This window comes from Mobula birostris, chromosome 10 (assembly GCF_030028105.1).
Source record: "Mobula birostris isolate sMobBir1 chromosome 10, sMobBir1.hap1, whole genome shotgun sequence".
NCBI classification, from domain to species: Eukaryota; Metazoa; Chordata; class Chondrichthyes; order Myliobatiformes; family Myliobatidae; genus Mobula; species Mobula birostris.
This window is the reverse complement of record NC_092379.1, coordinates 120,603,706-120,627,799: the sequence shown is the minus strand read 5'-3', so window position 1 is coordinate 120,627,799 and position 24,094 is coordinate 120,603,706. Positions and strand designations below refer to the sequence as shown.

At 41.5% G+C, this 24,094-nt stretch overlaps 1 protein-coding gene across 3 annotated transcripts in view; it reads left to right on the top strand.

The window, feature by feature from the left end:
• LOC140204288 (serine/threonine-protein kinase PAK 3) overlaps positions 1-24,094 on the top strand; it is a 248,300-nt gene that overhangs the window by 183,491 nt on the left and 40,715 nt on the right. For all 3 annotated transcript variants that reach the window (XM_072270883.1, XM_072270881.1, XM_072270882.1), the window contains 4 exons: positions 2,279-2,316; positions 10,548-10,664; positions 22,202-22,382; positions 22,558-22,621. In XM_072270883.1, the coding sequence (XP_072126984.1) occupies positions 2,279-2,316; positions 10,548-10,664; positions 22,202-22,382; positions 22,558-22,621 (400 nt within the window). The remainder of the gene's footprint in view (positions 1-2,278; positions 2,317-10,547; positions 10,665-22,201; positions 22,383-22,557; positions 22,622-24,094) is intronic.

Sequence of the window (24,094 nt, the reverse complement as noted above, 5' to 3'; positions counted from 1 at the left end):
ACCTCCAATGTGCAATGGAAGCCAAGTTCTATATTGTCTTTGTCACTTAACTTCCCTGATGGGAAACTTGAAATGTACACTGATGTGTTTAAAATTTTAGATTTGTAGTTGACAAGTAAGCATTTTATTTTCCTTTTCCTTATTTTATGGTAAAAGCTAAATGATTCACTTTCATGTGGGAGCTTTTGGAATTGTGATGGTGATACTTGGGTGCTTTTCATAATTCTGTATACAGTTAATTTTATATTTAACTAGTGGCAGATGAATGGTGATCGTTTATGTGGTAGCATTCTTGCCTATCTGGCTGAGAGTGCACACTGCTCTGTCCAGTCTCTCATTAGTTGCTCCTATCCCCAGAGTTTGCTTCCTGGCGATAATAAGCCAGGAAGCATTTGTTTAGGAGCTGAAAATAATTGATATTAAGTGTCAATTTTCTATCTTATGGAATGTTGCTTGAATTTAGTACCTGTTTGAAAATTAGAAAAGATTTTTTAATTGCACAGGGACGGGTCTGTACACTCTCAGAAACATCCACCTTGGGAGCTGCTCAGATTGTCCTTCTGAAGCTCGGTCAAATTACCCACTTGTTCATTTTGTTCATATGAACCTGAGATGTAAAACAAAAAAAAAAAAAATCCATTTGCATTTTGTCTCACAAAAATCTGTCAATCTCAGTTTTGAAATTTTCACTTGATCCATTTGCCAACAGCTTTTTAGGAAAGAGCTTTCGTAATTTCAATTTTTGTGCGAGTGCTTGTTGATATTGTGTTTGAGCATTCTAGTGCTGAAACTTCGTCCATATCTAAGGCTTGCCCTTTGGAGAAAATCACTTTTTTTTTCCTATTTAATCATTCAAATATTCTGATCACTGGGAACTTTGCTAAAGATTATTGGATTGACATTAGGTTTATTGAATAAAATTTGACACTAAGTATTAGATAAATTCATCAAAGAGAGGTTTTAAGGAGGAGCAGGAGTTAGAAAAGGTAATCCCAGAATGTCGTTCCTGAGCATTTATCTGTGCCAAAACCTTTGGTTCTGACTTGAAAAAAAATCAAAGGCTTGCTGAATTAACCGGTCTCAATTCAGATAATCATGAGGTCATTACAATTGGTCTCCAAGTCCTCCATGGGAGAATAAAGAAAAAATGAGACGGTTTGATTTTGCTAATTATAAGCCATCTACCCTTCCTGGAAGGTGCAAGATTAGGGTATTTGGGTGAAGGAATAGAATATGTTAAGATGGGAATCTCCTTGTCATAAAAATGTTTCCCACATCAAGACTAGTACCTGGATGTGGGACTTGGACTGTCAAAACAGGTGAAACTACAAGTAGTTTCCTCAAGAAAGGGAATTAAAGGTTTGGAGCAAATAAAAAGAGTATCTCATTGAAACTTATACAGATCAGGTGACAGCTTAATGAGAAATAGCTATAATACTAATAACTTGTATACTGTGGGAATAACCAAACATCATTATTTATTGGTTTGTTTTTGAGTTTTCTTCCTGTTGAAACTCTCTTCTTGACATTGAAACCAAAATCTAAACCATGTGACTTAATAGAGTTTCAGGACCCGGTGGCAGTGTTCAGTGGACACTTTCTTTACATTCTTTATGTTGGGAATAAATTAACCTTTAAACAATAGTCTAAAAGTTAGTTTACTGCAAGATTAAAGCCAACACTAAATTTCTTTCTACTTATATTGCATATCATGCACTAAAGTATCTGAAATATCACAGTATGCAGTGTCAACAGTATAACCACAGTAGTTTGACCGATGAAATCACAAAATGAATAACTGACATGAGGGCAAATTTCGAAAGAATCTTATTGATGAGAGATTGAGATTGGAAGAGGTCAACCTAGCTGATTACCTAGAGGTGATCAGTCTGTAGCCTTTTTTTTAAATCAATATCAAAAGTTTCTCAAGCTTATAGTTGACATTCGTAGCTTGTTGTTGTGAATATTAATTATACTGTAAGCTCACATCTCAGAGGATAAGTCAAGAAAGAAGGAGATTCTGAGAAAGGCAAAACATTGTAAAATTTTGTGCTACAATCAAGGCCATTGAAGGCAAGATTGAAGCACAGTGAAATCAACTAAAAAGAGATGGACTTGGGCCAAACTTGCTACTAAAAACACTTACTGTGAGTTTGAAAATCTGATCAATCGTCTTGATAATGAAGTATTTGTTAAATATATTGTGCAGTTTGAGAAAAAGAATGGCAATAACTCTTGTATGAATCTACATATGCAGTATATTTTTTAACCTTTGCAGATAAACCAGCTGACGGATACATAGCAGGAAATGCTCTGGTGAGTATGAAACCAATCAAAAGACTGACTAACTTGTTCTCTCAAATAATATGGAAGCTGGTGAATTCCAAATTACTTATTATGTTTATGGAGCTCTTGCGTTTTGCAAGTAATTATTTCTAGCAGATAACTGGATCTTTGACTCTATGCTTTTAGGTTTTTTCATTCACCCCACCCTTCTCCACCCCTTTTTTTTGTTCCTTCTGTCCTGAAAACACACAACCGGATTCTTTGATTACCTATGGCTCTGTGGTAATTATCTGAAGGTTACTTTGATGTGTAAAGCTGGACAATGAGTGCTTGTATCATTATCAATTGTATGCAATAATGGAAAAGGTGATGAGATTACAGATCCAATTAAAATGATTGGGATTTAGCAATATACCAAGGCAAGGATGGTACAAGTCTCTAAATTTAATGGACAGAAATATTTGCATAATCTCAAAACACATTTTAGAGTAAGGGCTATATTTATTTGACACAATTAAAATGACCTAGAGTGTCCAAGTGGCAAATTGAACTCCTATATATGAGCGGTAGGGCTTACTGATTCAGTTGGGAATGGAAGGAATCTACGTGAAGCTATCTGGCCAAATTAGTCCGTGGAAGGAGTCTAAGACCAGAGGGCACAGCCTCAGAATAGAGAGGTGTCCTTTTAGAACGGAGATGAAGAATTTATTTAGACAGAAAATGGAGAATCTGTGGAATTCATTGTCTCAAGCTGTGGAGGCCAAGTCTTTATGTATATTTAAGGCAGAGGTTGATAGATTCTTGATTGGTCAGGGCATGAAGAGATATGGAGGGAAAGCAGGAGATTGGGCCTGAGAAGAAAAATGGATCAGCCATGGTGAAATAGCAGAGCAGACTCAATGGGTCAAATGGCTTAATTCTGCTCCTATATCTTATGGAAATACTAACTAACCTGAATTGAAAAAGGTCTCATTGCCAACAAGTGTTGCTGCTTATTTGTTGGAGATTTCTTTGTTCATGGTGCAGTAAAATTCTGAGTGGATAATAGGATTTCCCCTGGTGTTTATGCATGGCAATATTAGTTCTCAGTGGAGATGAGTATGAGACTGATCGATGTTAGGTCATTGTAACTCGAAAGGACTTATTTCAATATGTCAGTCCTAACTCCCAATTGAATTTGCTGTCAATTCAATGACACAAAAGCAAACACCACAGATGCTGGGTAAGTGAAATACAGCTCACAAACAAGGAAACAGCTTGGCAAGCTCAAGCAGTGCGAGCGGTAAAAGAAACACTTAAGTGTTTCAGACGAGTATCCCTTTGTCAATTCTGGCCGCTGTGGCTGCCAGACTTGGCTTTTTTTTCCTTCCTGTGTCATAATTTCTGGCTAGAAGAGGGACGTCAGGGGAGTAAAGCAGATGGTCCTAACCCAAGAACCAGAAGATATGGCTGGCAGTAGAAACGGTAAAAGATGAGTTTTGGGTGAATGGACGGTGATGGGTAAACGTGGCTATGTAAGCAAAGGCCTGAGGTATAGGCTTCCAAGTGAATCAAAACAGCTCAAGCATACTGCTAATATGAATCATTATTATACGTGAACTCTTGCTAGGCTCTGGGATTAAAATTAGAGCAATTCTGTTTGAACTCTCCTTGCTGTAAGAATGAAAATGCACACTAAGGGAGCTAAGGAGGAAGCAATTTTCAACGGAAGTGAATAATTTTTTTAGCCAGAGAGTGCTGAATCTGTGGAATTCGTTGCCACAGACAGCGGTGAAGGCCAAGTCATTGGGTATGTTTAAGGCAGAGACTGATGGATGCATGAAGGGATACAGGGAGAAGGCAGGAAACTGGGGCTGAGAGGGAAATGGATCAGCCATGATGAAATGGCACAGCAGACTCAATGGGCCAAATAGCCTAATTCTGCTCCTATATCTTATGGTCTAACTTGATTTCTCCTCTCTCCCCCCCCCCCCCCAAGTCAAGTGGAGTTCTGCAAATATGTGCAAGGGTCTTATTGCTGGCTGATGGTCACCATGTGAATAACTGAACTTCACTCTGTTTTTCTTCCAAATGATGTGCCTTTTTAACTCTAAATTCAGAGTCTCTTTAAGAGGCAACAGATCCTTTTTATCTCTGGTCATCTGCTCTTTCCCGTTTGACCTGATTTTTTTTTTAAATTTCAAACAAAATTTCTGAAGTCTGATTCAATTGTGGCTAAAAAGCAAAAACAAACTGCAGGTGCTGGAAATTTAAAATTAAAAACAGAAAATACTCAGTGCTCATCATGTCAGGCCACAGCTGTGAGAAGAGAAATAGAGATGACATTTTAGGTCAAAGACTGTTTGGCAGAGCTCAGAAAGAGACAAAAGAAGCTTGTTGAGCTGCAGGATGGGTGGGGGGGGGGGAGAAGTGGGAATGTCTCTGAGAGTAAAACTGAGCTGACAATGGGGATAAGTTGTTCAACAAGGTGATCTGGGAGCAGTTAAGAGAGTGAGAACCTAGACAAAACAGTGAGCGAATTGTGAAATGCAGAGCAGGGACGCATGGCCAGCAAGGCCTCTGCTCCCAGAGGTATAGCAGTCTAACCCTTCCTTCCCACATAACTCTCCATTTTCTTTCATCAATATGCTTGTCTAAGGATCTCTTAAGTGTCCCTGTTGTTTGTTTTTCTCTGTTCCATCACCCCTTGCTGCATGTTCCACATATCAACAACCCTGTGTTTAAAAAAAAAAACTGCCTCTGATATACCCCCTATATTTCTTTCTTATTTTCAAGAGCTAAAAAGGGTGGGGGGGGGGGGGAGGAACAAATGAGCTGAGCCAATATCAAGTTACCAGAAGTATTTGAATTTCTGTCTGTATCAGTAGCCCATTTGCAATATTGGTTCTGCTTGTTTGTGGTGACCTACTGGACATGTTGTCTGTTCTGCGCCTCTCAATTCCCTATATCCTTTTGTCATAGTCACGTGTTTATGTTCTGTTGTTTACAGCTTGTCCCCATGGCTATCCTGATTCCGGCTACTTTTCTTCCCTTCCCAGTTCTGACGAAGATTCTACTACAGGAAACTTTGACCCTGTTTCTCTTCCCTAAGCTGTGGCTGGACCTGCAATTTTTATTTTTATTCCAGTTGTGGATATTTGGCTGCAAGGCCATGTGGAATTTCATGTGTACATTTGGCATTGGTGCTCCTTCAAAGTGATTTTGAATAAATGGCTCCTTTTTATAGGGAAAATTAATGGAACCCTCAAGGCATGTAGCTTATTTTTGAAACAGTACCAGCAGACTCTGAAAGGCATGAACAAAATACCGCTGATGCTGGAGGGTTGAAATTAAATCTGAAAATGGTGGGAAAGCTCAGGCAATTGTGGGTGGAGAGAAATAGTTGATATCTCAGGTCATTAACCCTCCTTCACAGTGTGGAATCCATATACAATGATACCACCATCTTCCTTTCCCCTCTTTCCAAACTGGATTCTTTCGTTGGATTTAACTGGATAGTTCAGTCTATAGTGTTGAAAAGATTAGTTGCAGGGGCTTTAATTGGTATTAAACTAGTGGAGATTGCTGGAATATAAAACAATTTAGCTAATGTATTAATCTTCATGATGCATTCATTCTTTCAATTCTTTCATTGTAAATGATTGGTATGATGGCTTGATAGTTGGGCTGATGGCTCTTTAGAAGATTTTTTTTCTAATTAGGAAACCAACAATGGATTGAAGCAGGTGGGCAGGAGCAAACTTCATAAGGAAGCTGAAGGCTGTGTGATAAGTCAAACGGGGGCATTTGCAGAGAGACTCCTGTCCTCCAAACAAGTTTGATTGAAGTGATATTAGTTACCTATTATAAGCAAGTAAGATCTAACGGTAGCACGCAAGCTGGTGCATTTCCTGTCACTTTCTCACCATTGTCACTGTACCTGAGGGGCAGAGAACAATGGCATTTCATAAATTAGTGGTATATAAAGCAATGGGATAAAGTATAATTTCAATATCTATCTAGAGATGTGGACTGACTTTCAAAACAATACAGCAAATGAACAGGCCCATTTGCCTACATGTAGTCCCTATCCCTTCATTCTCTGCATATTCATGTGTTCTACATGAGCCCCTTAAATGCCTGTAGGGTTTAAGAACTTTTGATTCTTTGAGGGTCAAAGATTACATATAGGGGGAAAATCTATCCACATTTTGTATGTGTTCTAAATTCCATTTGCAGAATTCAGCATTTTACCTGAAACTCTTGTGTGAATAGAAATTTACCTTTGCTTACTGATGACTTCCTAGAATCTGCTGCCTTCTGCACTTCCCTCTCAGCTTTTTGTCTTTATTAGAAACAATTATTAGCCTGTACTTACACCCTTCTAACATTCAAAAAGCACATTTATTCCTCCAGTATTAATTTGATTTTCTTTGCTTTAGGTATTCCAATTGGTCTCAGGTTAGCAGGGCCCTTTCCATAAATGAAAATACTAAATGCTGTAAATATTCGGCAAGTCAGACAACAACTGCAAAGAGAGAAATGGAGTTTTGCATTTCAACATACTTTATCAGACCTCAGAGAAGATAGAAACCACAGGTGCAGAGAAAGGGGAAGAGCAATGAGAATGTCTGTGATAGGATGGAAACCAGGAGAAACTGAATAACACAATGTGGCTGAGAAGGTGTCGTGAAGGATTGAAAACTGTTTGATTGGAATGAAAGAGATAAGATGAGCAAGAATGGAGAATGGGGGGGAGCAATGCTGAAACAGTGAGACAAAAAAAAACACTAGAGCTGTTGGAAATCTGAAATATAAGAAAGCTGGAAATATTAGATCCATGTGACCTGCTAAGTATTGCCAAAAGCTTTTCAACTTTTACTTAAGTATTCCAGTATTTGCAGATTTTTCACTTTTGAATAGCTCTCATCATCTTGGTTCTTCCCTCTTCAGCCTCTGCTTCCTCTGACTGGATTTATACCTTTATCTTTCCAGGAAATAACTAATAAATGGTTATGGGAGGGGGAAATTGGCTTTAGTTTGTCAACAGAGAACAAAAGTGAGAATTGTGAGACAGATCTTGTATTTAAATTTTCACATTTCCTCTAAGGTAGATAGCCATTTGGCCCATAGAATACTTACTGGCTTTCAGAGTATTCCAACCAATCCCATTCCTGCACATTTCCGTGTAGCCTGTTCTCTCTTGCGTACCCATCATTTTCCTCACCGCACATCCCCTGATTTCTCATCGTCTGCCTGCACTCAGGGTAATTTACAGTAACCAGGCAACCTACCAATTGGCACACCTTTAGGACGTGGGAAGAAAGTGGAGCATCCTGGGAAATCCCACATGGTTACAGGGGGAGAGGCAAACCCCACACGCAAACAATGGAGCAATTAGGCTGCAGCACCACGTGCTTCATGATCATGCTGCCCAAGTTAACGTGGTAATACATCTTGAATTAAAATCAATAAAGTTGTCATTTTCTGAGTCTGCAAGAAAATCTCTACACAAAAATAGATCTCAAGGTAGAATATGGTGAGTTACACATACTTGGATAATAAATTTACATTGACGTGGAATATACTTTGACTTGAGACAGCAGACAGTATATCATCCTTTCTGCAGAAATGTCATTGAAAAGGCAAATAGTCAATTAGCAAGGAAACACGTGGCCTTGTTTTTGAGTGGAAACTCACTTTGGTAAACACACTAAGATTTTGCAGTTGCTAGAAATTCAGGCCAACATGCACAACATGCTGGAGGAACTCAGCATTTCAGGCAGCATCTATGGAAATGAATAAACTGTTGATAATTCAGGCCTAGACCCTTCTAAAGGACGATGCCAGAATAAAAAGGTGGGGGGAGGGGAAGGAGGACTAGCTAAAAGGTGCTAGGTGAAGCCAGGTGGGTAGGAAAGGCAAGAGGCTGGAGAAGGCAGAATCTCATAGGAGAAGGAGGTGAACCATGGGAGAAAAGGAAGGAGGAGGGGCACTGTAGGGAGGTGACAGGCTGGTGAGAAGAAGAGGTGGTGAATAGAAGAGGGAAGGGAGTAGATAAAAATTACCAGAAAAAGAAATTGATATACGTGCCAGCAGGTTGGAGGCTACCTAGACAGAATTTGAGGTGTTGCTCCTCCACCCTGAGAATGGAGACAACGGGCTGACATGCCGGAACAGAAATGGGGATAGGAAATAGGATAGTTGGTCACTGGGAAATTCCACTTTTGGCAGATGGAATGGAGATGCTCGACAAAGTATTCCTCCATTTTACATCAGGTCTCACCAGCGTAGAGGAGGCTGCATTAGGAGCACCGGATACAGTAATTGACCCTGAAAGACTTACAGGTGAAGCCATATGGTCCTCGCCTGGAAGGACTGTTTGGAGCTCTGAATGGAGGCAGGGGAGGAGCTGAATGGGCAGGTGTAGACTTGCCAATTTAGAGGAGGTCGCATTGGGTGCGCCAGATACAGTAGACGACACCAACAGATTCTCACTTTTGTGTTTTCTCTCCTCACCATCTCAAAGGTACTCGACAGCACGTGAAGTTTTTTATTCTCTCATCTATTTGAAGCTGTAGTAGTTGGACAGGAATCATTGCAGACAGATTCTCTTGTCGACTGTCCTTAGCAGTATTCCCTTGTATGGACGTGGAACTGCCATCTGTGGTATGACTGAGCTTTTAGCATCATCTTCCAGAAGGCAGGATTTAAAGGCAGCAAATTTGTACTATGTGGGGTTTTGTAAAGGAACTTTCCTGCCAAAATTCCTCAAAAATATCCGTGTACACAAGAGGGATTGTTTATTGAAATTGGAATACTTTTGGAGGTTACTGCCAACTTCTGTTGTTTCTCCCTTCAAGGTTCTTAAAATTGGGGTGGGGGTGGGGAGGAGTGGTGGAGGTAAACCAGGGGAAAAGCGTGAAGAGTTAGACCAGAAACTGAAGGCAGCTAAATTAACAAAAGCTGCTATAACTTCAGCTATCTTGGTTGAAATGTCAAACATTTGGATTTGATCCACCATCTAACACTTAGACCATTCCAAAGGTGCGTATGTAATGAACAGTGTACCCACTTAACCCTCAGCCTTTCAGTGCCAAGCAGCATAATAAGAAATAATCAGAGCTTATCCTGACATAAGATTTTGAATCTGAAACACAAGAGCTGCTCTCTTCAGCAAAATTTGGGCTTGTAAATGAGCTTTAACATATTAACACATCCCCAAGATTTCCACTGGAGCATCAGGAAAACGAAAATTGACTCCAAACAACAAAGATCGCCAAAAGCTTGGTCAAAGAGATAACTTTAAAGTAATGTCTTGAAAGAAAGATGATGGGTTGAGAAAAGTTGAGTTTTAAAAAGATTAAAGATGGCAGTCACGGTGGTGTAACGTTTAGCATAATGCTATTACAGCACCAGTGACCCGAGTTCAATTGTGCTGTTATCCTGTAAAGAGTTTGTACGTTCTCGCCGTGACTGTGGGTTTCCTCCGGGAGCTCCAGTTTCCTTTCACATTTCCAAAGATGTATGGGTTAGCAGGTTAATTGGTCGTATGGGTATATTTATGTGGCCTGGGTGTGTTGGGCCAGAAGGACCTATTACAGAGCCGAGTCTTGGCCGGAGCATACAAAAAGCTCGTGCTTTGGTATAATGCTTTGTACATGTGCATTAGCTCATTGATTAATAAAGAGATAAATAAAATGAAAGCTTACAATGCAAGCAGCTGAAGACATGGCCAACAGTGGTAGACAGGTTTTAAACGGTTCATGCAATAGTGGGCAAATTTGAAGATGCATGAATATTGCAGTGTTTGTCAAACTAAAGAACAAAGATGAGAAAGAACTTCATAGTTGAGGCATTACTGACTCAGGGCCCTAGGTATGAAAGCAAGCACACTGGGTGCATGGGGCTGGGTTTGAGTTGGAATACGGTAAACAACATTGTTTCATGTTTTCCTCCTATGTAGTTAGAATTGCATTCATGCTGGTTTGTGATGGTTATTGGGGTTTTACCTTCTCCATGTTTGCTTGTTCTAAAATGTGTCATTATGCAGGAAAGAATGGCTTAAGAGCAATAGAATGGTCATGACATTGCAGTCTTTGCAGGGGTACTATGTCTAAGTACTCTATTTTCACTAAGAACCATTTTCATATCAAATTCTTGCAGCCTAGCACCATTTGAGTTCTGTGTAATGAAGGAGCAATACGTGGTATTGGTGTTGACTTGATTGAAGGAGAATCCAGTTTGGAAGCAGAAATATAATGTTGTTTTGTTTACCACAGAACACAAAGATAGCATCTGAGCCACCGGTTGTGCCACCTGTGTCGGAGGACGATGATGAGGATGACGACAATCTTCCCCCACCAGTGATTGCCCCTCGACCAGAACACACAAAATCGGTCAGTGCAACTTGTGCTTGGTATAACGCATTGTACGTGTGCATTGGAGCATTGATCATATACAGTCCAGACCTGGGCTACAACAATATCTTCATCATTAAATATTTGAGAGATTAATCATATTAGTATCTCTGCATGTAATGAAATGAGAATATGGACCATGCTTTAATTGTTACCCTTGATACTTTATACTTTATTGTCGCCAAACAATTGATACTAGAACGTACAATCATCACAGCGATATTTGATTCTGCGCTTCCCGCTCCCTGGATTGCAAATATTAAATATTAGAAATATTAAAAATAGTAAAAATTATTAAATATAAAAAATTTAAATTATAAATCATAAATAGAAAATAGAAAAATGGAAAGTAATGTAGTGCAAAAAAAACGAGAGGCAGGTCCGGATATTTGGAGGATTCGGCCCAGAGCCGGGTCAGGATCCGTTCAGCAGTCTTATCGCAGTTGGAAAGAAGCTGTTCCCGAATCTGGCCGTATGAGTCTTCAAGCTCCTGAGCCTTCTCCCGGAGGGAAGAGGGATGAAAAGTGTGTTGGCTGGGTGGGTCGTGTCCTTGATTATCCTGGCAGCACTGCTCCGCCAGCATGCTGTGTAAAGTGAGTCCATGGACGGAAGATTGGTTTATGTGATGTGCTGCGCCATGTTCACGATCTTCTGCAGCTTCTTTCGGTCTTGGACAGAACAACTTCCATACCAGGTTGTGATGCACCCTAGAAAAATGCTTTCTACGGTGCATCTATAAAAATTAGTGAGGGTTTGAGGGGACAGGACAAATTTCTTTAGCTTTCTCAGGAAGTAAAGGTGCTGGTGGGCCTTCTTGGCAGTGAACTCTGCTTGGTTGGACCAAGTCAGGTCATTTGTGATATTGACCCCGAAGAACTTAAAGCTTTTGACCTGTTTCACTTGTGCACCACCGATGTAAATTGGGTCGTGCAGTCCGCTACTCCTTCTGAAGTCAACAACCAATTCCTTTGTCTTGCTGACGTTGAGGGATAGGTTATTATCTTCACACCATGCCACCAGGTTCTTAATTTCCTCTCTGTACTCAAACTCATCATTACCCGAATGTCAGAGGAATTAAATGTGCTCATCACATTCATTGCTGGGTGAAAGGTGATCTAAATGCATGGCAGGCCAAAGAATGGGTTTTGCAAAAGCATATCACCTCAAGTTCAGTTTATTGTCATTCAACTATGTACATGTATACTGCCAAATGAAATAATGTTCCCCCTTGTGTTGGCCCGTGGTTAAGGCGTCGGTCTAGTGATCTGAAGGTCGCTAGTTCGAGCCTCAGCTGAGGCAGCGTGTTATGTCCTTGAGCAAGGCACTTAACCACATATGGCTCTGCGATGACACCGGTGCCAAGCTGCATGGGCCCTAGTGCCCTTCCCTTGGACAACATCGGTGGCGTGGAGAGGGGAGACTTGCAGCATGGGCAACTGCCAGTCTTCTATACAACCTTGCCCAGGCCTGCATCCTGGAAACCTTCCAAGGCGCAAATCCATGGTCTCACAAGACTAAACGGATTAAAAATAGTTCCCTCTGACCAAGGTGCACAACACTGTGTACATATGACTCTCATGTCACAGAAGGGTAATATTGCCACAAATAGGTGCATTTATGACACAAGTCAAAAAGCAAACAGTATAATACGCTACTGGAGCTTCATATGTGATGAGACATGGTTGATGGCAGAGAGTTCCGTAGTTTCAAGGCCAGGGGAAAGAAGCTGTTTTCCATCCTAACAGTCCTTGTCCTAATGCAATGTACCTTCTGTATTCTATTGTGGTCAATATTATAGTAGGAGGCACAGAAGGGGAAAGGCTGAGAGTACTGTTTCTACTCAACACTAAGTATGAGTGTTCATCGTTGCTGATCAACTAGCAAAGTCAGGAGGTGGTAAGGCTCAGCTTGGAGGGATTCAGCGTTGTGATGAGAGGGTCCTGGTGTTGGGGCTGGACTAGGAGCCCTCATAGAGAAGGTGACAGGATGGTGTGATAGTAGTGACACTGTCTCTCAACCCTGGGAGTTTGCCACAGACTTCAATTGCTGTTAATGTACAGTCTCACATTTTGCCCATGGGCACATGTGTTTCTGACTGGGCACATCAGTTCCTTCCACATCTAAAAGACATGGTGATAAGTTTAATTGGCCACTGTAAATTACCCCTTAGTACAGGGCAATTGAAGGGCAGTTGACAGGTTTGTGAGAGAATAAGTTACAGGGATGCGTGAAAATACGTAAATGGTACAGGATTAAAGCTATCTATTGGGTGCTAGCATTGATCTGTTGGGCCAAATAGCCACCTTCTGTGCAACAATAAGAATGAGGTGTATGGGTTTTACTTAAAGAGCCTTCAGCTGAAGTTGGGTGCCAGCCTCACTGACTGGGACAAGTCCCCTTTAAGTTTCACCAAAGGAGGGCTCCGATCACAATGAAATCCTGCTTCTGCATGAGTGAACCACCCTATCTGCAGGCTGCGAACTGGGTAAATGAATTTTTCACAAGGAGCATCTGGACATGCTTTGTGTCTTCTCAAATGCCATTACTTATGCCTTTGTATGCTAACACATCATGTGCAAAGAAAGGTTAGAATGAAACTCATGGATATGTCACCGTAAGAACTATATTATCAGTTTTCTGATTTTAAAAAAATCTCTCACTTATCACATAAACTTCACACAAATTGATAGAATTTCTAGTTGTGTGTTTATTATTGAATGATTTCAGTGCCGAATAGGCCCTTCCAGCCCTTTGAACCGTACTGCCCAGCAATCTCCGGCTAAACCCGAGCCTACTCACGGGACAATTTACAATGACCAATTAGCCTACCAACTGGTATGACTTTGGACAGTGGGAGGAAACCGGGACACCCGGAAGAAACCCACGTGGCCATGGGAATAATGTACAAGCTCCATACAGACAATGGCGGGATTGGACCTGGGTCGCTGGTACTGTCAAGCGTTGTGCTAACCACCACGTTACCATGCCACCCTATTTATAATGAAAGGAGAAAGAATTAATATGAAAAAGCATCAAATGCAATCTATCAAATTTATTGACTTGTAAATAACTGGGAGCTGTATTAGCTTGAGTTGGTGCGAATACTCCCTCTGCATTTAACAAAAGGCTACTGCAATTTTCCAACCAGTATTAAAATTGCACAAAATTACTTGTGTCCTACACTTTAAAATACACTGCCAGTTATTTTCAGTTAGCAGACAAGCTGGTGTATTATCACTGGGATACAAAGGAGTGTTATATAAATAAGTGATGCAAGGCAACATTCTCCTTTCCATTATTTACCAGATGTGGCAACACACTTGCGTTTTATTGCCTTGTTTTGAATAGCGGGGTGACTTTTAGTAGCTATACAGTAGATTTTTGCAGAACATTGCTAGAAATAAATTTCTATCCAGAAAACTAAGGCTGACTCCCCAGTGCAGTACAGTAGATGCACTATCAGAAAAATCATTAAACCAAGCTCTTGCTCTCCCTCTCAGTTGTAAAAGATTCCTGGAAATATTATATTCTGGCCAGCAGGTATTTCTCAATAATACCACTGAGGCAAAGTACCAGATGATGGATTTTTAAATGTTAGTACTCAGTGTTCATTTCACACTAATTGTGCTGATGGTTCGTACCCAGCCCTTTTCAATATTTTAATGCTTTCCCCCTGTGAGCCTGTTACTTCAACCTTTTCCCATTGTTGATACTTCATAAATTCCCAATATTAACTTCAAGCTCAAGTTTAATTATCATTCAACCACGTGCATGTATACAGCCAACGAAACAGTGTTGTTCCCCTGGGGCCAAGGTGCAGAATGCAGTACCTACATACAGTCACACACAGCAGACAGCACATACAGTCACAAAATCATATTCGCACGAGTCCCTGAGTGGCAAGGCCTGTAGATTGATGGTACATGTGTTGTTGTCCTGGGGCCATGATTTTACAAGGATAAGAACACAGCGGCTCCTCATCTCACACTGGGTCAGACACACACCAAGGCAGTCCAACTTGTCTTCCAGGGAGTGAACACTGCAGAGCAGCACCAAAGGGAGATCCAGCCTGCAGGGACCAGCTCCTAACCCAGCACGATTCCAGCACATCCACTGCACCTCTGTTCCCTCGCTCGCTGCCTCTGGCACCTCCTCCCCTGGGTGGTTGTATCACGAGATGGCACATTCAAATTGTTAAAGCTAGGAAGAAAATAGATGTGCCCAAGTTTAGGGAAATCCGAAGCCAAAACTCAGGCTGGAATCATCTTTTATAGCCGATTGCAAGGCAGAACCATAATTTATAATAGCAGACTCCTTAGAATTCAATATTTTTACAGTGAGGGGAATCTAAATTAAATTGCTGTCCTCTCTGATAAATGTGACTGCAGTAAGGTACTTCAGAGCAAGGGCTGAGAGAGTTCATAACACAGACACCATGCCTGCTACTCACAAGTAAATTGATCGTGCTGTCCGACAAAGAGACTGTTCGAGTAAATATTTCTGTGCTGTTCAGGCTTTGTTAGGGTTTGCGGGGAATGCTGTAGTACAGATGACGTAGAAAGGCTTTTGCTCCTTTATGCGTGCTCAGAGTTTGACCTCCTTTCCACATCTAGCCAATCCTCACTGAGAGCGGCTGCTTGGAGGGGGGAATAAACACAGGGCATCGCTGCAAGAAATTGCCCTGTTAACGATCCCAACAAAGTATCGCCCAAGCTGCTATTGTAATCAGAAGCAACACACGCAAAATGCTGCAGGAACTCAGCAGGCCAGGCAGCGTCTATGGAAAGGAGTAAACAGTCGACGTTTCGGGCCGAGACCCTTCGTCAGCACTGGAAAGAGAGAGTTCAGAGTAAGAAGGTGGGGGGAGGGGAGGAAGAAGTACAGGGTGGGAGATGATGGGTGAAATCGGGAGGGGGGAAGGGCTCTTTAGAGTTGGGAAGTTGAAAGGTGAAAGAGATGAAGGGCTGGAGAAGGGGGAATTTGGTAGGAGAGGATGGAAGACCATGGAAGAAAGGGAAGGGGGAGGAACACCAGAGGGAGGTGATGGGCAGGTAAGAAGATAGGTGAGGGAGGGATACAGGAATGGTAAACGGGGTCGGGGGACAATTACTGGAAGTTCCAGAAATCGATGTTCATTCCATCAGGTTGGAGGCTACCCAGATGGAATTTAAGGTGTTTCTTCTCCAACCTGAGTACGGCCTCATTGTGGCAGTGGTGGAAGCCATGGACTGACATGTCAGAATGGGAATGGGAAGTAGAATTAAACTGGGTGGCTGCCAAGAGATCTTGCTGCTTCTGGTGGACTGATCGTAGGTGATCGATGAAGTGGTCTCCCAATCTACATCGGGTCTCACCGATATACAGGAGGCCACACTGGATACAATAGGTAACCCCAGTAGACTCGTAGGTGAACTGTCGCCTCACCTGGAAGGTCTATTTGGGGCCGTGAATGGTAGTGAGGGAGAAGGTGTAGGGGCAGGAATGATGCTTGTTCTGTTTACAAAGATAAGTACCAGGAGGGAGATCAGTGGGGAGGGACGAGTGAACAAGCGAGTCAAGTAGGGAGCGGTGCCTGTGGAAAGTGGAGGAAGGGGGGAAGGTACTTGTTGGTAGGACCTCTGCCATTCAGGGCTCCGAACAGTCCTTCCAGGTAAAGCAAATCCGTTGGGGTCATCTGTATCCAATGCTCCTGGTGTGGTCTCTTGTATATCGACGATGCCCGACGTAGATTGGGAAACTGCTTCTTCAAACACCTTTGCTCCATCTGCCAGAAAAAGTGGGATCTCCTGGTAGCCACCCATTTCAGTTCTACTTCCCATTCCCATTCCCATTCCGACATGTCAGCCTGTGGTCTCCTCTACCGTTGTGATGAGGCCTCACTTAAGTTGGAGGAGCAGCACCTTATATTTCACCTGGGTAGCCTCCAACCTGATGACATGAACAAAGATTTCCCTAATTTCTGGTAATTGCCCCGCCCCCCCACTCCCTTCACCATTTTCCATTTCTGTTCTCCTCTCACCTCACCTCCTTACCTGCCCATGACCTCCCTCTGGTGCTCCCCAATTCCCCTTTTTCCATGGTCTTCTATCCTTTGCTATCAGATTTCTCCCTCCTCCACACTTTCTCTTTCACTAATCAACTTCCCAGTTCTTCACCCCCTCCTCCACTCCTGGTTTCTCCTAACCCCTCCCACTGTCCTTCCTTGTCCCCTCCCCCACCTTCTTACTCTGACTTCTCTTTCTTTCCAGTCTTGATGTCGGGTGTCAGCCTGGAACATGGACTCTTTTCCATACATGTTTCCGAGCCTGTTGAGTCCCTCCAGCATTTTGTGTGTGTGTGTGTGGCTTTGGACTTCCAGCATCTGCAGATTTTCTCTTGCTTACTGTAACCAGTAGCTAGGTTGGAATCTTGATGCTGCTCCTTGTATAAATTATCAAGCCTCTGAGGGAATGCATGCATTTCCCCTCTCCTGCACAACAAAATACGTGTGTGTGTGTGTCTGCAAGCTTCCTTCATTGGTTATAGTCGTATAGAATTGACAACAGAATCAATAAGCTGGTGTATTGTGTGTCCCAATCCTCCAGTAGTGAATTTGTGCCAAGACCGAACATTGGCAGTAAGTCAGAAGCAACCTAGCTAATATAACTCTCTGTCACAATGTTGATCTGTATTACTATACAGTTGAATCCTTCCAAGTTTTTTCTTTTCAATATCACTTCCTCCAGACTAGCAATATATGTATGTGAATGTGGGTGACAGTCTTCATTGTCACTAGTGTCCCCACATTGGCTTGATACATCCTCTTGCGTGTGGATTGCTGTTGAAGTAGCATTCTATTAATTCCACGTTGTCCAGTCTCATCCATTTATGGTATGTTCTGCTAGGCAATTTATTGCCAGGTGGTCGGTGAGTACGTCAGGAAGATAGCCCCTAAAGACAACATGCTAGGAGGATACCTCAGACAGCAGGCAGGGGACATGGAAATGGAAGTGGGTGAAGCAGAGCCAGGAGATCAGAGGCCATGGCAGGACAAGCCCCTGCATGGGATGTATCACCGCCCGATTTCAGAGGTGGCTGACGTAAGGAAGTCCTACCGATGGCTGGAAATGGCAGGGCTGGGGGACAGCGCAGAGGCACTGCTCATGACAGCACAAGAACAATAAACGCATGAGGCTATCACACCGGACAAGACCCTAGATGCAGACTGTGCAAGGAATCCTTTGAATCCGTCGAGCACATAGTAGCAGGCTGCAAGATGTAGGTAGGGACAGCACATACTGAATGGCACAACCAAGTTGCAGGAATTGTGTACAGGAACATTTGTGCTGAGTAGAGATTGGACACCTCCAAGTCCAAATGGGAAACACCCGAGAAGATAGTGGAGATTGACAGAGCTAAGATCCTGTGGGACTTACAAATTCAGATTGATAAGCAGGTACTGGCCAACCAATCAGAAATAGTACTACTGGACAAGGAACAGAAGAAAGCAATAGTAATAGATGTGGCAATCCTGAATGACAGTAACATCAGGAAGAAGGAGTATGAGAAGCCGGAGAAACTCCAGGGTTTGAAAGAGCAGATAGAAAGGATGTAGAAGGTTAAAGCCAGAGTAACCCTGGTGGTGATAGGAGCACTTGGAGCTGTGACACCTGGACTGGGAGAGTGGCTCCAACAAATCCTGGGAACAACATCTGAGATCTTGGCCCTGAAGAGCGCACTACTAGGAACGGCAAGGACACTGTGCCGAACCCCTCGAGCTCCCAGGCCTCTGATACAGGACCCGAGATTGAGGGAAAAAATTTACATACACACCACCCATAAGGGGTGAGGAAAAAATGTACATGCCCACGCACACAACATTTAATCATGGTAAAAAGGTGCTTTCTAAGAGCACTTGACATTCTGCTGGAAGTACATTAATGTTTTGAGATCCTCGTAGTTATAAGTCAGTTCTTACAGTCACCTTTTCTTAAAAAATAAGTTGCATCACACCTATGTTTTTAATCTGTCGGCAGCTTCTATGGCAAAAAAAATCCTAGATTTATCTAAAATTACCAGAAGTCAGTTACCATTCAAAAATGAGTAACCTTACTATGGTAGAGATTAGATTGTTTCTTTTTTTTAGTAATTTCACTGAAAGTCTTTCCTAGTTCTTTTTAACTATTTAATATTCCATGCACTTGTTAAATTTAGAGATGCAACACAGGCCCTCCGGCCTAAGGAGATGTGCTGCCAATTACACCACGTGACCAATGGAGAATTGTGATCGGATCAAAACCCTACTTGATTTAGGTTGTATGTTTGTGCTTTATAAACTTCACTTCAGGATTATCCAGACTACGAATGCATCTAAACCCTACAAGTTCTATGTGATTGATGACTGTTAACAAGACACAAAGTGATTACACACATCTGTTGGTCTAAAGTGACTTTGGTCTCATTTCCTTGGCAAATGTTTTCTCAGAAGAATATACAAGATACTTTGCTCAGTTGAAGTACTCAAAGTTCAAAGTAAGTTTATTATTACAGTATATAAACATCACTATAAACTACCCAGAGATTCATTTTATTGTGGGCTTTCACAGTAAATACAAGGAAACACTAGAATCAATGGAAGTCCACACGCAACAAAGATGAATGAGCAACTGGGGTAAAAAAAAAGAGACAAAAAATTGTGCAAGTACAAAAAAGAAAAAAATTACAAAATAATAATTAACAAATAAGTAATAAATATTGAGAACATGTTTTAAAGTCCTTGAAAGTGAGTCCATAGGCTGTGGTATCTGTTCAGTTGGGGTGAGTGAAGTTATCCCCTCTGGTTCAAGAACCTGATGGTTGAGGGGTAGTAACTGATCCTGAACCTGGTGCTGTCGGTCCTGAGGCTCCTGTACCACCTTCCTGATGGCAGCAGCGAGAAAAGAGTGTGGCTTGGATGGTGGGGGTCCTCGATGATGGGTGCTGTGTTCCTGTGACAGCACTCCTTGTAGACATGCTCAGTGGTGGGAAAGGCTTTTACCTGTGATGGACTAGGCTGTATCCACTACTTTTTGTAGGCCTTTGGAGTTCCTATACCAGGCTGAGATACAACCAATCAATATACTATCTACTGCACATCTATAGAAGTTTGTCATGGTTTTAGATGACATACTGGGTTTTCACAAACATCTCAGAAGGTGGAGATGCTGCTGTGCTGTGTTTGTAATGGCACTTGCATGGGGACTCACAGCATCTCAAATGATAAGGCCGAGGAATTTAAAATTGGTGGTCCTCTCCACCTCTGACTCCCCAGAGAGGGCTGGCTCGTGGACCTCCGATTTCGTCCTCCAGTAGATAATCAGCTCTTTGGTTTACTGCTGTTGAGTGTGAGGTTGTGTGGCACCATTCAGCAAGAACCTCCCTCCTCTATGCTGATTTGTCATCACCTTTTATTCAGCCAACAACAGCAAACTTAAGTATGGCACTAGAGGTGTACTTAACCTCACAGTCATAAGTATAATGTGAGCAGAGCAGGGGGATTAATGGTGATTGTGGAGGAGATGTAGTTACCAATCCGAACTGACTGGAGCCTGGAGGTGAGGAAATCGCGGATCTAGTTGTGCAAGGAATTATTGAGGCCTAGGTCTTGGAGCTTATTTGTTTTGAGGGGACGATAGTGCTGAATACGGAGCTGTGGTCGATGAAGAACATTCTAATATGAAGCTGGACTGTCCAGGTGCTCCAGGATTGAGTGAGGAGCCAATGAACTGGCACCTACTATTGACCTGTTGTGACGGTAGGCAAATTGGAATGGATCCAAGTCACTTCTGGGGCAGGAGTTGATGCATTTCATCACCAACCTCTCAAAGCACTTCATCATAGTGTACCTCTTCCTAGAGATGCTGCCTGGCCTGCTGTGTTCACCAGCAACTTTGATGTGTGTTGCTTGAATTTCCAGCATCTGCAGAATTCCTGTTGTTTGCGTCATCATAGTGGATGTAGGTGCTACTGAACAATAATCCAGCAAATTGTTTGAGAGGTCTGTGGTGCTACAGTATATTCACGGAGCTTAGGTTGACTGAAATCTCTGACTAGAAACTCTGAAACTTTGGCTAAGAATTTAAAACTAGCACCATTATTAGGAGCCAGAGAAGTTGCTGAGTCTTTGTCTGCTGCCATTTTACCGGATGTCAAAATACAGTTTGACCAAGTCTACCTTGCAGACATATAATTTAGTGTAGTTTGGTCAAGTTATGACTATTCAGGATATCTGAACTTGACTTATTGCATGGTCAAATTCCGAGTCATCACAAGTAACGCTACGTCAAATAAATGGTAGACATGATACTTTTTTTAAAAAATCATTTGTTTCAAATGAGAAAGAGATAAACATTCTTTGATACAGCTGAGAAATCTAATGAGATAGAGTCCATCTTCAGTTATCAGAACAATCTTGGAAAAATTAGCCATCGATGAAAGAAAAAAATGGAGGGCTATGTGGGAGGAATGTGAAGGGTTAGATACTGATGGACTAACAATGCATTGTGTTCCTTTAACCCCTGGTATGTTTTGGATTTAACTTGTCGAAGTGAATTGTTAGGCAAAGAGAATTTAAAGGTGTAAAACAAAATATTTGAAACAGGCTAACTACTTTCATCCTATTTCTTATGGGAGCATAGTCAAGCCTAAATTTTGGACATAAAATACAGTGAGAAAAAAATGAAGATTTATAACAGTTTTGATTTGATGATTCTCCCTTGTGTATTTGCCCAGTAGTGCCAAACTTATTTTTAATTATAATAATTTGGGTTCTTGTCATATGCCACTGCTTATTCTGTAAGCATATCCAATTGACAATAACATTCTGTATCTCCACAGGGGAAATGCACTGATCTTGCCTCTGCCTGTATCAAGGATATATCTGATACAGGAATCACTTTTGCAGTTTTGAATCAGTTGTGCAAGGACGCACTTCAGAATCAGGTTTAATCTCACTGGCACATGTCATAAAATTTGTTAACTTGCGGCAGCAGTACAATGCAATACATGGTAATATTGGGAAAAAAACTGAATTACAGTAAATATATTTAAATATTATGTATTATATAAATATATATATATTAAACAGTTAAATTAGTAATGCAAAAATAGGTAGTGTTCAATGTCCAATTAGAAATTGGATGGCAGAGGGGAAGGAGTGTTCCTAAATCACTGAGTGGGCCTTCAGGCTTCTGTACCTCCTCTCTGACAATTCCTTTCCTTTGGAGAAAAAAAGTAGAGAGAAGAAATAGAGTTGCCATTAAAATCAGTTTTTTTTTGTGCCTGTTCAATTTTAAAACTAATCTCCCTGCATTATAGGAGGAATTTGATGTAAATTAGGATTCTGACCTCAACACATTCCTATCACATTTAGAGCTGAGCTGCGCAGATCAAGAAGGTTCCAGTTGCCAAGACTGATGATGTTTAGCTGTCTGGGGGGCTTTTACATATTTTTAATGAGATGTTTGTTGTGATTCTAACTAATCCTTTTGTTTCTCCAGATTTTTACCCGATCAGTAATTGAGCCCATCGTTCCAGTGGCACCTGTCAAAGATGTGACAACGTCTCCAGTCACAACACCACCTGAAAATGTGAGCGGTCTGAACAGTCAGCTCTGCAGAAACACTGACAAGCAAAGGAAGAAATCCAAGATGACGGATGAAGAGATCCTTGAAAAATTAAGTATGTATTTTAAAGCAATCCCTCTTGACTATCGTTGCAGACCTTTTATTTCAACAAAGAGTATTAACTAATGACTATGATAGATATTTCTTTCTAATGTATTAATTTACACAAAAACAAGTTCTACATGTTATGAGTCCAATAACTTTATATTTAATGTGAACTTTTCTTTCAGGAAGCATAGTTAGTGTGGGTGATCCCAAAAAGAAGTACACGCGGTTTGAAAAGATTGGCCAAGGGTAAGTGCAAATTCTTCCTACATCAATAGAGAAATGAAATGTAAAGCTATACTATTGTATGACCAAACTTAAAAATGACATCAACAATAACAGTGGTACTTTTACCTTCCATTAATAAATCAGGATTCTACCAAGTCATTTTTGATTTTGCTTTATTGTTTACAATAACAAACTTCTGATAAAACTTCTAATAGTTTTAGTTTAGAAGCAGGACTTCATAATAAACTACATTGCCTTCCATAAAATGTCATCTGTGATTTTAGTTGTGGCTTCCTGATTCAGTCCTTAGTAAATCCATGTACAGTTTACCTTTCCATGATGGGACTGCTAATCAATTTATACCTTGCCCTTCACTCCTCATCACCTTCTCCTGTCAGTGATTGATTGTAAACATGATCTGGAAATTCAAGCAACACACACAGAATGCCGGAAGAACTCAGCAGGTCAGAGAGTATCTAGGGAAAGAGTAAACAGTTGATGTATGGGCTGAAACCCTCCATCGGGACTGATCGTGTTTGCTGCGGGATTCTGTAATTCCTGTCCTTGGCATTCAGTGTCATTTTTATAGTCTTAGAGATTAGTCTGGAGTTATGAAAATATGGATAGCAGATATTGATAAAATGAGAGCCAGTCTTCAGGAAATAAAACCTGTTCAACTGGTACATCCAGGTTATCAAAACCAACTGTTGGATGTGGGATATTCTAATTCTGTACCATTCAAATGATCTATGCAGGGAAGACAATAGGTGAATGTCCATGTTGTGGGGAAACGGCAGGTAGGTGGAGATGAGTCCGTGGCCAGATCAGCTGTGATCTTATTGAATGGCGCTACAGGCTCGACGGGCCAGATGACCTACTCCTGCTCCTATTTTTTATGTTCTTATGTTCACTGGTTGTTGTTAAAACTTTAGGATGAGATCAGTGATCATCTCCTGCATTAACACATTGTTAAAGGTGTATCCTTGCTACCTAATGCACAGTTTAGGACAGGTCTGCTTCATTACTTCATATTCTGGCTATTCGGGCAGCCATCCCTGAGCACTAACAAAACAGAGATCATCTGGATGCCGGGTGTTTGTGCTCAGAAGCTTTTGGAACGGACAGTAGTACTGAATATTCAGAGAGTTTCTGCTGTTGGGATATGCCACCATTGTAAATATGGAGTTCTGCAGAGTTACCAGTTTAGTATTGAACTGACTTTATTTCTTGCGTCCTTCACATACATGAGGAGTAAAGATCTTTGTTACGTCTCCATCTAAATCTGCAATGTGCAATCATGGTAATTTATAATAAATAGAACAGGCAATGTAATATAGAGTACACTCAAATCAGCGTGAGTTCATCAGTCTGATGGGCTGGTAGAAGAAGCTGTCCTGGAGCCTGTTGGTCCTGGCTTTTATGCTGCGATACTGCTTCCTGGATGGTAGTAGGAACTAAAACCATTGAAAATGTAGTTATTGTTTATTATTGGCT